Source organism: Strongylocentrotus purpuratus, unplaced genomic scaffold, assembly GCF_000002235.5.
Source record: "Strongylocentrotus purpuratus isolate Spur 01 unplaced genomic scaffold, Spur_5.0 spur5_scaffold_13, whole genome shotgun sequence".
Classification (NCBI taxonomy): domain Eukaryota; kingdom Metazoa; phylum Echinodermata; class Echinoidea; order Camarodonta; family Strongylocentrotidae; genus Strongylocentrotus; species Strongylocentrotus purpuratus.
In genome coordinates this window covers 35,535,038-35,550,553 of record NW_022145598.1, presented here as the reverse complement: position 1 = coordinate 35,550,553, position 15,516 = coordinate 35,535,038, and the positions used below count along the sequence as shown (strand labels likewise).

At 38.2% G+C, this 15,516-nt stretch overlaps 2 protein-coding genes across 2 annotated transcripts; both read left to right on the top strand.

Annotated features, from left to right (window-relative positions):
- Positions 1 to 825: 825 nt before the first annotated feature.
- On the top strand, positions 826 to 4,173 carry LOC115923294 (cell surface glycoprotein 1-like). The gene is made up of 4 exons (XM_030983734.1): positions 826 to 1,013; positions 1,628 to 2,008; positions 2,624 to 2,878; positions 3,347 to 4,173. Exons 1-4 carry the CDS (start codon positions 826 to 828, stop codon positions 3,426 to 3,428), a joined length of 906 nt encoding a protein of 301 aa, XP_030839594.1. The 3' UTR covers positions 3,429 to 4,173.
- Positions 4,174 to 6,569: 2,396 nt separating this feature from the next.
- Positions 6,570 to 15,263, top strand: LOC105445436 (mucin-5AC-like; the record flags this gene model as incomplete). Its single annotated transcript, XM_030983733.1, has 6 exons — positions 6,570 to 6,676; positions 7,185 to 8,767; positions 11,307 to 11,406; positions 12,819 to 13,196; positions 14,311 to 14,326; positions 15,120 to 15,263. Coding segments are annotated over exons 1-6 (2,241 nt in total), but the record flags the coding sequence as incomplete, so codon positions are not given.
- Positions 15,264 to 15,516: the final 253 nt, after the last annotated feature.

Here is a 15,516-nt window from a genome sequence, read left to right as displayed (position 1 = left end):
GTGTGTGTATCTTTAATGTGTAGTTTCTTATTTATATATTGTTATTGTTGTTGTAACGTGTACAAACATGTAATCTCGTTATTTATTATTTATGTCAGGGGACTATTTTACTTACAAGTTTTTTCAAACTTCCTTTTAGTCTCCGATTTCTTAATTCCAGAATTGTAAGATTATGATTGTTTCATGTTAATTTTGTATATATATATTATGTTATGGTTTTATGATTGAAATAAATGAACTGAACTTATAGACACATTTTTGTTTGCTATTAATCAACCTTATTCGATTAATTCTAGAAACATAATTTTGATCGACTAAATTCACAGTGCATTATATTTATTTCGAAACCTCGTTTAAATTGAGTATCAATATTTGTTTTGCAAAATGTAAATATATAATGATGAATATGCAAATAGCTATTTTCAAACGTTTATAAGTAAAAACGAAAGCAAGTTAGCCGAAATAAGAACTAAAAGGAAAGAATGAAAATGGTTCCAAAGATTCACAGCCGTTCTAAAGTTTAAGGAATACGGTCGCAAGGACTTTCGAAAAACAACGTATGGTAATGTCATTTGCAACCCCTCGGATTTTACAACATAATCTAAACACTTTTCTATTATATCCATTCGAAGTATTGAAATTGCTCTTGACTAGATTTTTGGAAAGTAATTGCGATCCTATCCATTTCATTTTCAAGACGGAAATAATAAACGCCTTCTATTATTTGCCTTTGAGAATTCTTCTCGATTTCATTTTTTTAAACCGCATGTTTCCTTGTAACAATTAACTCCTCTCAATTTTAGATAAAACGATTAATTCATCTAAATGTTCACAATAAACACTTACGCAGAAGCCGCGTCAGTTGATCACCCCACGCCAGCCATAGACAGCAGCGCCCCCATCGAGGAGAAGGAGAACATTGACAGTGGCAAAGATGAAAAGAAAGGCGAGGACGATGCCGACAAGGGCCCTGACCAGAAAAACAAGACCGTTGACATCTTCGCAATGGAACCGTATGTACACGTCGACATGATTAAGAGTAGTCGAGGAGGAGGGGGGGGGGGGGGGGGGGGTGGGGAAGGGGAGTGGAAGGGGGAATTTCCCATCACAAATGATTTTCGTAAACAAATTATGAGTGTACTATTTTCTATTGTATTCTTCGGTTTATATGCTTAGGCAGCCCCTCCCCCAATCGTAATCCCAAATGAAATATATCGCTGTGAGACAGGAACTTAACCATCTTAAATCATGTCAAATATATGGCCGCTTACCTAGCTTATAATATTCGTACTGAGAATGTTTTTAGAATTTCGGTATTTGATAATGTCATTGAGTTTGATACAATAATCCCCTAAGAATTAAACCCCCAATAGCCTTCCATGAATCCGTATTCCAATTGGTGTTATACAATTTGTTTGTTCTATAACCTTTGACCCTTTAAAGGTTCGTTCAGATATAACGCACTTCATCGCCTCGAAGACAGCAACACCGCCCCTGATTTTTGTTAACGCAAACATGGTGGCTACTGCGCCACAAAGTTTTGTTAATATTTGTATGAACTGCGCCACAAAGTTCCTGCCCGTATTTAATACTTTACGTCATTAAAAAAAAAACTGCTTTCAAATAGATCAAGACCGGCTCCGCTTAGGCCGATCAAAGCTGATGTCATCGATCCCGAGCTTGCTACTGACAAAACGGTAAAGCCTAAGCCTAAACCTAAGCCTGCACCCGTTCCTGAGGTAGACCAGGTCAACGAAGGCGATGTCGACCAGGGAGACAAGCAAGAAACGCCAGCAGACGACAAGGATTTACCCAAGGCAGACTTGACCACCAACGATACGGCTAAGCCCAAGCCTAAGCCTAAACCTAAGCCTACACCCACCACCATTCCTGAGGTAGACTTGACCAGCACCGACAAGGTCAACGAAGTCAATGTCGACCAGGAAGGCAAGCAAGAAACGCCATCAGGCAGTGACTTACCTGTACCAGCGGATAGGCTGTCAGCATCGTAAGTTGTAAAATGTATATACTTTATTTGTGTTTTCTGTTATTACAGCTTCATGTATTAAAGATTGGTTAATTCTTGTTTCGGGTTTTATACGTCTTCATCTGATCGTTGTACTTTCTCCATCCCCTTTAGCTACCCTTCAAACGCGTGAAAAATCCCATAACTGTTATAATTATATATTATGCAGCCTTATATCTATCGCATTTTGAACAATTTCCGAATCCCCTTTACGGATAGGACCCCCCCCCCCCCTCTCCCTAATAACATAATTGATTTTACAGTATAATCATACAGAAGATGCTTTAAAATTCAAAGTGACATCCTTTCAAAATCCAAACTTTCTCTCTCGGTCGCTACGCTCCGTAGAAGACCATTATTCTCTGAAAATATAAAAAAATATTATGAACGAGATAAGAAATGGAGTTGGGGGGGGGGGGGGGGGGCTATATGAAGGTAAATGTAGTAAGCGTAGCTGCATTTCATAGCTAAATTTGTCTTTGAAGTCATGTTAACGTCCACGTAGCTTTAGGTTTGCTCGTATTCACTGAAACCTATTAGAGATACAGAAATGTGTATCGTATGAGGTCATTACAAAGAACCCTGTTTTCCAAACAGGTCAACCCCTGCTCCGACAGGTGCCGTCTCGTCCCGCTCACTGCTAGCTGATATCATAGATCCCAATCGGACTCCTGGCAACACGGCTAAGCTCAAGCCTAAGCCTAAACCTAAGCCTAAGCCTACACCCAATCCTGAGGAAGACTTGACCACCAACGACAAGGTCAACGAAGGCGATGTCGACCAGGAAGCCAAGCAAGAAACACCAGTAGACAACAAGAACGTACCTGTACCAGCGTATAGGCCACATTTGTCGTAAGTTGTACAATGTATATTCTTGATTCGTGTTTCTGTGTTATCACAGGTACATGCATTTCAGAAAAGGTTATAGGATTGGTTTGCCCCACCCCCTCATCTTAGAGAAACTGTTCAATTTTTCAAGTACCCCTTTTTTAAATACTATCCCTAGTAACAACTAGAAGATATACGTTTATGGATGGGTTGTTATGTCCTTTATCAATGGGCATTATGCTATTTTGTTAGTTCCTTCTAGCAAAATATGTCTGTGTATCCGGGCTGTGTATGGTGTACATAATATCTGTTAACTCTCTGTACCTGTATGAAATCTTTTTTTTTTGGTAATAAATGATAAAACATAATGACGAGTTTATCAGGGAACATTTACGGGTAAATGTGCTAGGATAGTTGTCCGGGATAGCCTGAACTAGCCTTTGGTTATTATTTTCAACCTCCCTTTCATTCTCTTTATCTTTTCTGTGCTAGACCTAGACGGAAGAATACTGTCCCTACACAGAACTCAGCCGCTGGACTCCTGGCCAATATCCTGAAACCAAAGGCACCTTGACAGGCACCTTGGCAGGCACCTTGGCAGGCACATCAGAATGACCATTACATCATCTTTGGTTATAAGTACCGTATGCAGCATTGGCTCTGCAGTTGTTGTCCCTTCTCCCATTTGAAGGAAACTGAACGGTTCCATGGAAGAAAAGTTGTATTTTGTTAATCCAAGTCATGATTCGGTTGAAGCCTAATAATAACCCTTCTTTCATCCAGCTAAGGTTGGGCGTTGCATCATGTCTGTATACCAAATTCGATTTGTATTATTCATTGTTTCTTAGTTTATGTAAACAAAAAGAAGCAAACAAAACAAATGAGTTAATACAAATAGGCATAATAACAATTGAATGCAGAAAAGTACAGGTACAGTATGCTTCTTATCTCTGTGTATACAACCCCATGGTTTCTGTTAACGCTTCTATATACAAAAGATGCAACACATATAATTATACCTATGTACAGAGGTACATATCTATCTTACAATAACAACAAAGGTAGCCTTAATGAATAGGCTGTTAGTAGTTTGTTGATGTTGAAAATGACAAGTGGAAGGACTGATGGCAATTACCATATTGAAGTCAGCATTTTCATTGCCTCCACCAGCAAAGATGTGCCGGAGGCATTATATATGAGCACTCTTTCCTTTCCTTTGTATCACTTACTGCATAAATCTACCTAATTTCACCATAGACCGATGAACTTGTTACATTTATTTTCAAAGGGCGAATACAATATACGGTCTGATTATGTGCAACAATAGGTTATTTGTACACTTTGTATAATTCGTCCTTGTTTTCACGAAGTGACGGTAGTGAGGAAAATCGTAACGCAAAGTGAATGCAATTTTGTTTCACTACCGTCACTTCGTGAAAACAGCGACGAATTATTATAGGCAATTAAAACACTTGTGTCATTTTTGTGTGTGCTGATATCTTGTCAATATGCGCTGGGATTTGAATATAATAACTACGTTTATTGCAATTATTGAACGTGATTGTTTTATACATAGCGTGAAGTTAAGTAAAGATCATAGGTCTGCAATTCTAAATTCATTATGAACATGATGAAGACAACGAAACATGAGTTCACATGCCGCAATGTATAGCTACGATCTGATTTGAATTTAAATATCATGTTACTGTACATAAATGTCATATTTTTGTAATCTCTTTATGAGTATATCTATGGATAAACATTTATATTAAAAAAAAAAGAATTTTGTGGATCCGTGATAGTTAGTACGCTTGATTAACATTGGGCTATTATAAAATGTTAATCCCAAGGAAGGCTAGTCAGCCAAATGTAACACTTGTTTCCAAGACATCTCATTCTGTTTTATGTATGATATTATGGTTTTCACTAAATAACTACATTTTATATTTGTTTGACCTTCATCTGGTTCATGCACATAAGCAAAAATAGTGTAGTGTTACTAAATCGGAGCAGGCCTTTGAACAAATATCATTGAAATAATAAATGGCGAATGTAAACAGTAATGCTATTAAACTTCTGGCTTTTAAAATTATTTTGAGCCCTTTAAGACCAGAGGAAGACTGAGGGAAACATAGCCAAAGAGAAAGAGAAAAAGAGAAAAAGAGAGAGAATAATTTTAACATGATTGAATGTTGCTGAGCTGGCGGTGGTAAAAAAAAACAAATGCAAAGAACTCTACATAATAAACCGAGCACAACAGTTATCATACTAGAGATATAGTGTAGCTAGATCTAGATTGAGAAAGAGATAGAGTGAGAGAGAGAGAGAGAGAGAGAGAGAGAGAGAGAGAGAGAGAGAGAGGGGAGAGAATAGAGAGAGAGAGAGAGAGAGAGAGAGAGAGAGGGCCATATACAGAGAGAGACAGACAGACAGAGAAAGAGAGATAGACAGAGAGAGAGACAAAGAGAGAGGGGAGGGCAGATAGAGACAGAGAGAGGGAAAGAAATAGAGAAAGAAAGAGAGAGAGAGAGAGACACACACACACACACACAGACGGAGAGAGACAGATAGGGGAGATAGAGAGAGAGAGAGAGAGAGAGAGAGAGAGAGGGACAGAGAGAGAGAGAGAGAGAGATACAGACGGAGAGATAAAGCGACCTCCTCAATATCATTCAAAACCCGATCTACTTATTATTTTTAAAAGTTTTGTTTAAATGATACCAAAGTCAAATGGTTAGGTATATGGTCATATCGTAACAACAGAGAAAGAAACGCTAAAACGTGAATTGCAGAATTTCCTGAGAACCTTATGTCAATTCTTAACAAAAGAATGAGAAAACGCTTTTTCGAAAATACTGCTCATCATCTTAGTCATTTTGCATCCACCATGACCTTTCGTGAAACGAAATCAGAATATCATATGAAGATGACGCAACCTTTCGTAGGGTTTTCACAAAGTGTCATGTACATTGGACCAGACCATTTGTAGATTAAAGGGTTTAATTTCACAAGCATTACCTCCAACATTTCGTGAATAAAGGGTATGTTTTCATTACATGTCGGGTAACAGACCACCCGACTCAACACGATGACTCGATGATTCGAAGTCAACCCATTATACCTATATCATATATATCATCAGTGTCTTTTCAATTGCAAATTTGTTTCCGAGACAAGAATAAATAGTACAGTATATGTAACCGAATTTGTCAAATACATGGCCTGGCTGAAGTTGATGATTCGGTTGTCGCATTTTAATCGCTGCAATTCCATTCTAAACATTGCAGATGAAGATGATCTTTTCACAACGACTGGTTTAATAATTGTACAATACAAGTCATCAGATTGGCTGAGCTAATAGTAACACGATACATGACGCATGATCGGAGAGGGCGTTTGGCAACTGATTCTTCCTCTTCCATATACTGGCAAACAGTACCTGACGATAACTCGAAATGATGACGATGATCATCAAAATAGTCTAGCACCATAACATTTCTGTTTTCCTTGGCTGAAAATTGTACTAGCATATCATTTTGATTAACACCTGTACGAGGAAGAAGGGGGCTTAAAAACATATAGTATCTTATTTCATTTGAGCCAATTCCAAGTGCCACATCTTGCAGACTGAAATAAAACGCCATCATCTTATACCATAAGATCTGGTATTGAATTGTGAGTGATCATTTTAACTTCGAATCTTGGTGTCTCATCACCTAAACTTCCTGCTCATCATCATCGTCATTTTCGATTTGGAAGGTTTTTTCACGTTATTTGAACTCCTGTTGAATAGACCACTACAATGGCACAACTATTTCAGAGGTATGTGGTTTTGGTTTTGCACTAATTTTCAAACATATGAAAGACAAACTTTAATATTTTCGGGATATCTGAGGAGGCTTTATTAAACTTATCTACCCCTTACTTCGAGTGTCGGTTGCTCAAAGACAAACGTTTAACAATCCATGAGCACACAGAAAGAATACGTATGAGTTTAAGAATAACAAATTTGTTTAACACAGCGATTATGTAAAAATATTATTGTTCTCCCTTATTTTGAAATTATTTGGATATCACCATTTGCTATTGTTCTTATCTCGATTTGTTTAAGATAAAATGCATTAAACACAATGCCGACATTGTTTGGCCAATCTCAAAAGCAATTTGAATATATATGAGCGCATTCATCTCTAATGTTACTTATAAAGGTACGGAATAAAGTATGTACGATCATCGTGAGGCGAAATGAGAGAACATTAATACACTAAATTGCCTTATTGGATCACTGTTACTTTCTATACTTTTCTTTCGTATTTTTCTTCTCACACAGATCTAAGTCACCGTCGTTTATCGCCAGTGTAATTTTTCTTATAACTATCATAATGCTTGCGGAAAACACACAAGCACAAACGAATGCTACGATGGAGTACCAGAGGGAAACTATCTCAGAGACAAACTCTGCCACAACCTCACCCACAGACTTGACCACAGGCTCTACCACAACCTCACACACCGACTTGAACGCGAGCTCTACCACAAGCTTATCCACACCCTCAACCTCAGGCCCTATCACGACCCCATCCACACACCCGACATCAAGCTCTACCATAGCCACACCCACACCCTCAACCTCAGGTCCTATCACGACCCCATCCACACACCCGACATCAAGCTCTACCATAGCCACACCCACACCCTCAACCTCAGGTCCTATCACGACCCCATCCACACACCCGACATCAAGCTCTACCACAAGCTTATCCACACCCTCAACCTCAGGCCCTATCACGACCCCATCCACACACCCGACATCAAGCTCTACCATAGCCACACCCACACCCTCAACCTCAGGTCCTATCACGACCCCATCCACACACCCGACATCAAGCTCTACCATAGCCACACCCACACCCTCAACCTCAGGTCCTATCACGACCCCATCCACACACCCGACATCAAGCTCTACCATAGCCACACCCACACCCTCAACCTCAGGTCCTATCACGACCCCATCCACACACTCGACATCAAGCTCTATCATAGCCACACCCACACCCTCAACCTCAGGTCCTATCACGACCCCATCCACACACTCGACATCAAGCTCTACCTTAGCCACACCCACACTCTCAACCCCAGGCCCTATCACGACCCCTTCCACACACCCGACATCAAGCTCTACCTTAGCCACACCCACACTCTCAACCCCAGGCCCTATCACGACCCCTTCCACACACCCGACATCAAGCTCTACCTTAGCCACACCCACACTCTCAACCCCAGGCCCTATCACGACCCCTTCCACACACCCGACATCAAGCTCTACCTTAGCCACACCCACACTCTCAACCTCAGGCCCTAACACGACCCCTTCCACACACCCGACATCAAGCTCTACCTTAGCCACACCCACACTCTCAACCCCAGGCCCTATCACGACCCCTTCCACACACCCGACATCAAGCTCTACCTTAGCCACACCCACACTCTCAACCTCAGGCCCTAACACGACCCCATCCACACACCCGACATCAAGCTCTACCACAAACTCATCCATAGACTCGACATCAGGCTCTACCACAACCTCACGTACACACTCGACCACAGGCTCTACAACAACCTCATCCACACTCTCAACCTCAGGCCCTATCACGACCCCATCCACACACTCGACATCAGGCTCTACCACAACCTCACGTACACACTCGACCACAGGCTCAACTTTAGGCTCAAACACAGGCACAATCGAACCGCCTTCGTCTTCATCCCAGGTAGGCCTACGTTCTGAAACAACCATTGCAACAATGGCATCTTCACGGGTTACAACTAAAACACAGGAAACTGCAAATCTGAACCCCAAATCTAGCCAGGGAGACGGAGCCGTGAGTAACGACGCAGTCCGTAAACAAATAGGTGAGTTATGATTTTGGTAGCAAATCAATAGTTGTTCTTTAAAGTTATCAAAGCCTAAACACAGCAGCTCGTCTTGTTTCTTGTGTTCCTCGTACTTCTCACTTTACTCCTGTTCTGCAAAAACTTCACTGGCTTCCTATCACTTCTCGCATTACCTACAAAATCCTCCTCCTTACTTTCAAGACTTATCATGATTTCGCTCCTTCATATCTTTCTGAACTCCTTCCTCGATACACTCCTGTCCGGACTTTGCGATCTGCTTCTCAATCTCTCCTCTCTCGGTCTCACACTATTTCATACAAACAATAAGGTCAACGTTCTTTCGTTTATGCAGCTGCTTTTCTTTGGAACAATTTTTCCCTTCAAATTCGCAATGCTAGCTCTGTAAATACATTTAAAAAAATTCTAAAAACACATCTCTTTAGGTCTTGTTCCTGAATAGCTCTTTTGACCTTTTGCCTTTTTAAATATTTTTTGTATATTACCGTAGGATACTATTAATTTATGAACTATTTGTATTTTGGTTGTGAGTGATTTGTAATTATGTTCATGTATTATTGTCATTTGCAAAGTTTTAATGGTAATTTAAATTGATATAATTTGTAATGCAATTTCCGTTTCCTTTACTTATCAGCTATTTTTCTTCTAAACCGCTTAGAGGCAATTTGTAATTTGCGGTATACAAATATCTTATTATTATTATTATTAAAGGAAAAGGTGTGCAAAGTTTTTATGGAGACAACAAGCAATAATTCTTGGACTGTTTTTGAAACAAGAAACGCTATTTCTCCAAGAAAGAAGGCGGTCAAAGCGCATATCAACAAGTTTGGAAAGAAAAAAAAAACACCATGAAAAAACCCTCTAAAATGCAGAGCGGTGCAAATAAAATAACCTTAAACATTAAAAACAAACAAAGTTATTATATTTGTGCTAGAACGCGAGATCATACTGATTTTAAGTAGTCTCTCTTTTAATGTTTGAAAGATTTAATACAGATATTGAACATTTATTTTCCGAAGATCTCGGAGGTTCTTGGCTAAATTCTAATCTTGTTCCTCAGTGTGTGATGTTCCTAAGTTTCTTAGTAAAAGACAATCAAACCCTTGTAATAAGTTGATTTTTTAAGAAAGCAGCCAAATACCAGGAACAGAAAGGCACAAGTTTGAAAAGTTATGGATGTTTAATGTTTAATTTTAATTTCTAAATTTGTATTACCTGAATGTACAATCTATTACATGTAAACTAAATAGGAATTGTGTATCATTATTGTTGTTTGTAATCAATTATTTTCATGTATCAGGCATAAATGTTCGTTTGTATTCCGCCCTATCTCTGTTTCCTTCTTTTCTAAGCGCACAGGGACTTTCTTTGTGTTAGTGATATGTGCTATAAAAATAACGTTCATTATTATTATTGTTATTATGTTTGAAATATGAGATCACCAAGTCTATGCGAATCTCAAATTGGTAGTGTGGTTAGTGGATTGTGACGTAGGACGTGGATAGCTCTTCCATTTGTCGTGTACAAAAATATCACTAATTTCTGTTTTTCCCGTAAGTTCCTTCTCTTCTGGGGGACTACTCAAAATATATAATAGATAGCAGATCATTATAGGTCCTCTAAATAGAAAAGACCCTCCCGAGCCATGAACTTTTGACGAAATTAAATTTAAGTAATTTTATATGTTGGAACAGATGGGAAACTAGTTGGGCACTATACGTCACATTGACATTACCGCTTCAACAAATATGAAATTCCCATATACGTACTGTATAGTGATTACAACTTTCACAAATTCACAACTCTCTTATATTTAGTCAGATTTAATTGAAACTTTCATCAGTTTGCTTCTTTGAAGTTTCTGCTTTCGTTTAGAGTAGTTGTCTATTCGGGGTGGATTTTCCTTTAAGACATGAAAACAGCCGTGATAAGTGTTCATTGATAAGAGCTAGGTTGGCAGAGACAACGCCAATATATACATTTTGTGTTATACAAGAAGGTGAAACTAAACAGAATAACGCACTAAAAAAGGGACTTCAGTGGCAAATAGCCATGGAAGCCTACTAATTAGAGAGCAAAGATTGAATTTACCCCTTCAGTTGATATGACTTTTGTTGACGATAACCATAATAGTATACAAAGGAGAGTATTTAATAAATTGTTTAGAGTCTGCCAATTAATTGCCACTATCTAACCATGCTAAACCATCGACCAAACTTTGCTAAAGGTAGTAGTATAATGAATACACATGATCATGAACGACAAAACACCTTTAACATGATCGGAAGTGTCTATTGCTACCATGGTAGGAATTTATTCCTTGAAATGCTAGAGCGCCGTATGGCAGCCGTGCTAAAGCCAGGGTAATAATCGGGAGCGCCAGGAGGGTCAAATCTGACTGACATGAGCGCTATACAAGAACCCACTATTATTATTATTATTTATCTTGTCCAAGCATTGTTTTTTTCGTGAAAAATAGAAAAAACTTATCGATTTGTGTATTTTTACGGTCTCAATTTGCTTGTATATTTTGTCCTAGATGGAATCGGGTCTATGGCTGTTGCTGGATTATGTCTAGTTGTAGTCATTCTTCTAATCATCGCAATTAACGGATTGCTATTCTTCCGATCAAAATTAGGGTAAGCTGAATTTTTTAAAACCACAGGTTTAAGAAATTATTAGGGGTAAATCATACGTCTCTCTCTCTCTAAGTGCCATGTCGTTTGACTTTGACGATCATGCTGTTCCACAACCCTCGGCTCCTAGCATTCTGTATTAGTACCACTCCCAGTTCTTTCACTCCTCTCTTCCAACAATTTCTGCAGACTGTCCATCCAAAGTATCCTCCTTCTTCCCCTACTCCTTCTTCCCACAATTTTCCCTGTCAAAGCAAGATTCTCTTGGCCTTCTTCACGTGTAATGTGACCCATACGTACAAACAAATATCGCCGATTGAATTGTGTAAGAAACAAAGTGAGCTTATCTGCCGTAGTTTACAGGAGGGATTAGACCGCTCTGCAAGGTCACTGGACAGGTGGTTATCTCATCAACTCAGTTCTCAATTAACAAAAGAAAAAAAGGATCATGGGGGACCAATGATCACCGATTAGGCATTGTTTTCTATATAGAGGGAGCTAGTAGCTACACGTAGGACACTGTGGCTTTTATCTCTAGCCTCATTCGTGCCTTGGAAGTAAGCCATATTTTAGTTGATTGCGTAGGTTTTGTCAGATTAAAAGGACGACACGTTGATAATACTGTAATGAAAGAAAGTAAACAAAGATACAAACAAAATTATTGACGAACATCTCGTTGAAAAAAACTATTGTAATTATTCCTTTAAATTCATTTCTCCATGCATGCCCAGTTAAAAAATAATAAAGATGATTAAGCAAACGAAATCTTAAATTAATATTTGGGGATAAAGCCCTTTTAAAATGATGGCAAAATTTCACTTAGTTTGTATTATAATAATAATAATAGTGAACATTTTGATGGTTACTCCCAGGGAGTGGAGATTGTGCACACAATGTGTGCGGCAAGCATTGAATCCAATGACCAGAGTAATAGTATATTGGTAAAGCGCTTAGAGAGATCCTAAAACCTAAATATTATTATTATCATTATAATGTGCCATGTCTGTCAAATTGACACACCTGAAAGAGGATGACATTAAAGACACATTACTGCAATGATTTTAAAAAAATGTGTTTGAAGACAAATGTTGATAAAAGAATACATAATTTGGGTTTTGATTGTATATTCTTTCATCAATATTCGACCTCAAACACAGTTTATTTTGAAAATCATTGCAGTCATGAGTTTCAAATGACACCCTTTCACATTATGATACAATTTGAGTGAAATTTCGCCATCAATTTTGGGGGCTCCCAACACTTTAGAGGGACCTGAAGTATTAAATTATGATTTCTTGCAGTACTGTTGTTGTGCTCTTTTAATTTAATTAAAAATAAGTGTTATTTTGATTTTTTTTATTGATAGATTGAATACTAGTAGCATTGTAGTAAACAAAGTTCATATTATCTTGCAGCGTATACAGTTCACGAAGAGAGGTTCTTCACGCCCTTCAAATGTATTTGATGAAGAAGGACCGTGTCAGTGAGGACGACGTCGAAGATAACTTCAAAGAGGACGCTGACGTCGACAGGAAAACCAACTCGTCGACTTCGCTGAACAAAGAGAGCCCTGTCGACCAGCCCACTGAGAAGAACGGGGATGTGCACGTGAAGGTCGAGGTCGAGGACAATGCAGGGTCTTCTAAGAACAAAAACGATGACGAAGAATCTAAAACCCCGGTAGAGAATGGTGACGGCAAAGACGCAACTGCTCCAGCTGCTGCTGCTGTCGTCGACGAAAGCAACAAACCAGAGGGAAAATCGAGAAGAATGAGATTGTGGTTGAAGTCATAGTAGAGAGTGCTATTAAAAATGAAGACAAGCAACCGTGATGTTTTTACTCGCAAGTCTGCTGCGAATGCTAGTCTAAAAACTACTTGGTAAAGAAAAAGAAAAAATGAAAATGAAAATAATTGTTTTTTCCTAGGGTTGATGCACAGGGTTAGAGACCTTGTACTTTACTAAAAAGTAAACCGTAAGCCTAGACGTCTTATAAATGAGACATGTGTGTCCTTTCCCCCAATTTAATTGAGCTGTGACCCCCTCCCCCACCCCATTTTTATATTCTTGTTTCCGCCAATAAAAAGGAGGTGTTATGATGTGAAATACTCTTATTACGATTCGCTTCAAAAATCTGAAACTGAAACTCGGCCAGCATTTCCATCAAAGTCATCAAAGAACTTGTTTTAAAAGTTAAAAACCCCACCCTTATCCAGTTTCTGTCTATTTAATATTTACATGTAAATGATGATAAAGATGTAGAGGTGTCGTGGTCGAGTGGATATGTCACCGGACTGTGGATCACAAGGTCCGCGGTTCAAGTCCCGCCGCGGCACTAATGTCCTTTGGCAAGACATTGATCTACATTTGCCACTCTCCACCCAGGTGTTAAAATGGGTACCCGGTAGGATGCGAAAGCTAATGTGGTTTGATTAGCAAGTGGCGCTTGTAAAATGGCGACTGGCTGGAATGCTCCCCAGGGAGTGGAGAATGTGCACACCTTGTGTGCGGGTAAGCCTGAATCCGATGACCGGGGTAATAATATGTTCCGCGCCTAGAAACGTAGTATTAGGCGCATTATAAATGTGAGCTATTATTATTATTATAAAGATGATGATGATGATGATAATATTAATAATGATAAATGTTTCTTATAATAGAAGCGCATTGACATTACAACTGAATGTTTGAACCATGTAATATCTTCTGCTATACACATAACTTGCCTTTAATAAGACTATTCCAATCAGATACAAATAGGCAAATGTATAAATACAAAATTGCTATGGTCGATAACAATTTGCATTCTATTCAAAATCTTATTCATAATATCTGAAGATATGTTCATCCTCTTTATTTACATTGAAATGATAAGTATTACTAAGTGTTCGACCATGTAATTAAAAGCATCTTTGCAGGAAATGTAAACTCTCGACGCCATATGATATCATAGAAATTAAAGTGATTAATGTGATTATTAAAAAAAGCAAAACAACAAGGTATAAACATAATACAACTTGTACTGGGAAAAGTGAGCTTTCATGAACTTAAGGAAATGATTTAAATTTAAATGGAAAATAAATTATGCAAACGTTGACTAATTTGAATAAACTCCCTATAATTTACCATTAAATTTTCCTTGTGACTAGCTGTTTATTTCCATAAATGTCTATTTTCTCCAAATATTGTCTTATGATTTGTCATCTCTGCCCTGGGGAAAGAGATTTATTCCTTCATTAGCAGATAACAGAAATATTTATAAACTTGATTATTTCTTTGTATACAAAAGAGGAAAGGTGAGCAAAAGGGAGATCACGGAGTTGCCAATGTTTGTTAAATCAATTACAACTTCAAATGTTCACAGCTTTCTCCATCTTTACCACAATCATGTCCCTTTAACTTTAACTACTCGTATGAATTTGATATCATGGCGGACTTTCCCTTCGAGTACCTGAATTATAGATTTATAAATTTGTATGAAGGGCAAATGCTTCTTGCTATGAAAGTGAAATTAAGCCAAGTACATGATTATCGGCGTGAGATCAAAACTCCTATTTATAGAACACATACTCAAACATAATATTCTCATAGCTTTAGTAATAAATCAGACATGGGATATTTCAGAAAATAATTTGAAATAATTAGATCATCTAACAATTATCAAATTTCTTTTGTCTTCTTTTTCTTCTCCTTCTTCTTTTTCTTTTTCTTCTTCTTCTTCTTCTTCTTCTTCTTCTTCTTCTTCTTCTACTCCTTCTTCTTCTTCTTCTTCTTCTTCTTCTTCTTCTTCTTCTTCTTCTTCTTCTTCTTCTTCTTCTTCTTCCTCTTCTTCTTCTTCTTCTTCTTCTTCTTCTTCTTCTTCTTCTTCTTCTTCTTAACTTTTCTTCTTTTTCTTCTTCTTCTTCTTCCTCTTCTTCACTTCTCTTCTTTTTCTTCTTCTCATTCTTCGTACATGTACATGTAGATACATGTTATGTGCTCTATGGAATGTGCTTTATACAGTTAAAAACTAAATAATGTATACCCCTTGTTAATCTGATGTTTTTGTGTATAAGCCAAGAATCAAAAGTGGACCGTTTGAATTATGGCTCTTGTTGAATACTCTCACGTTCC

What these genes read in the sequence shown, in the direction of transcription:
- LOC115923294 (XM_030983734.1), top strand. Translation starts at nt 826, where the DNA reads ATGTTCACAATAAACACTTACGCAGAAGCCGCGTCAGTTGATCACCCC. An exon ending in GACATCTTCGCAATGGAACC is followed by an intron (nt 1,014 to 1,627) that starts GTATGTACACGT and finishes GCTTTCAAATAG; the next exon opens with ATCAAGACCGGCTCCGCTTA. An exon ending in GCGGATAGGCTGTCAGCATC is followed by an intron (nt 2,009 to 2,623) that starts GTAAGTTGTAAA and finishes TTTTCCAAACAG; the next exon opens with GTCAACCCCTGCTCCGACAG.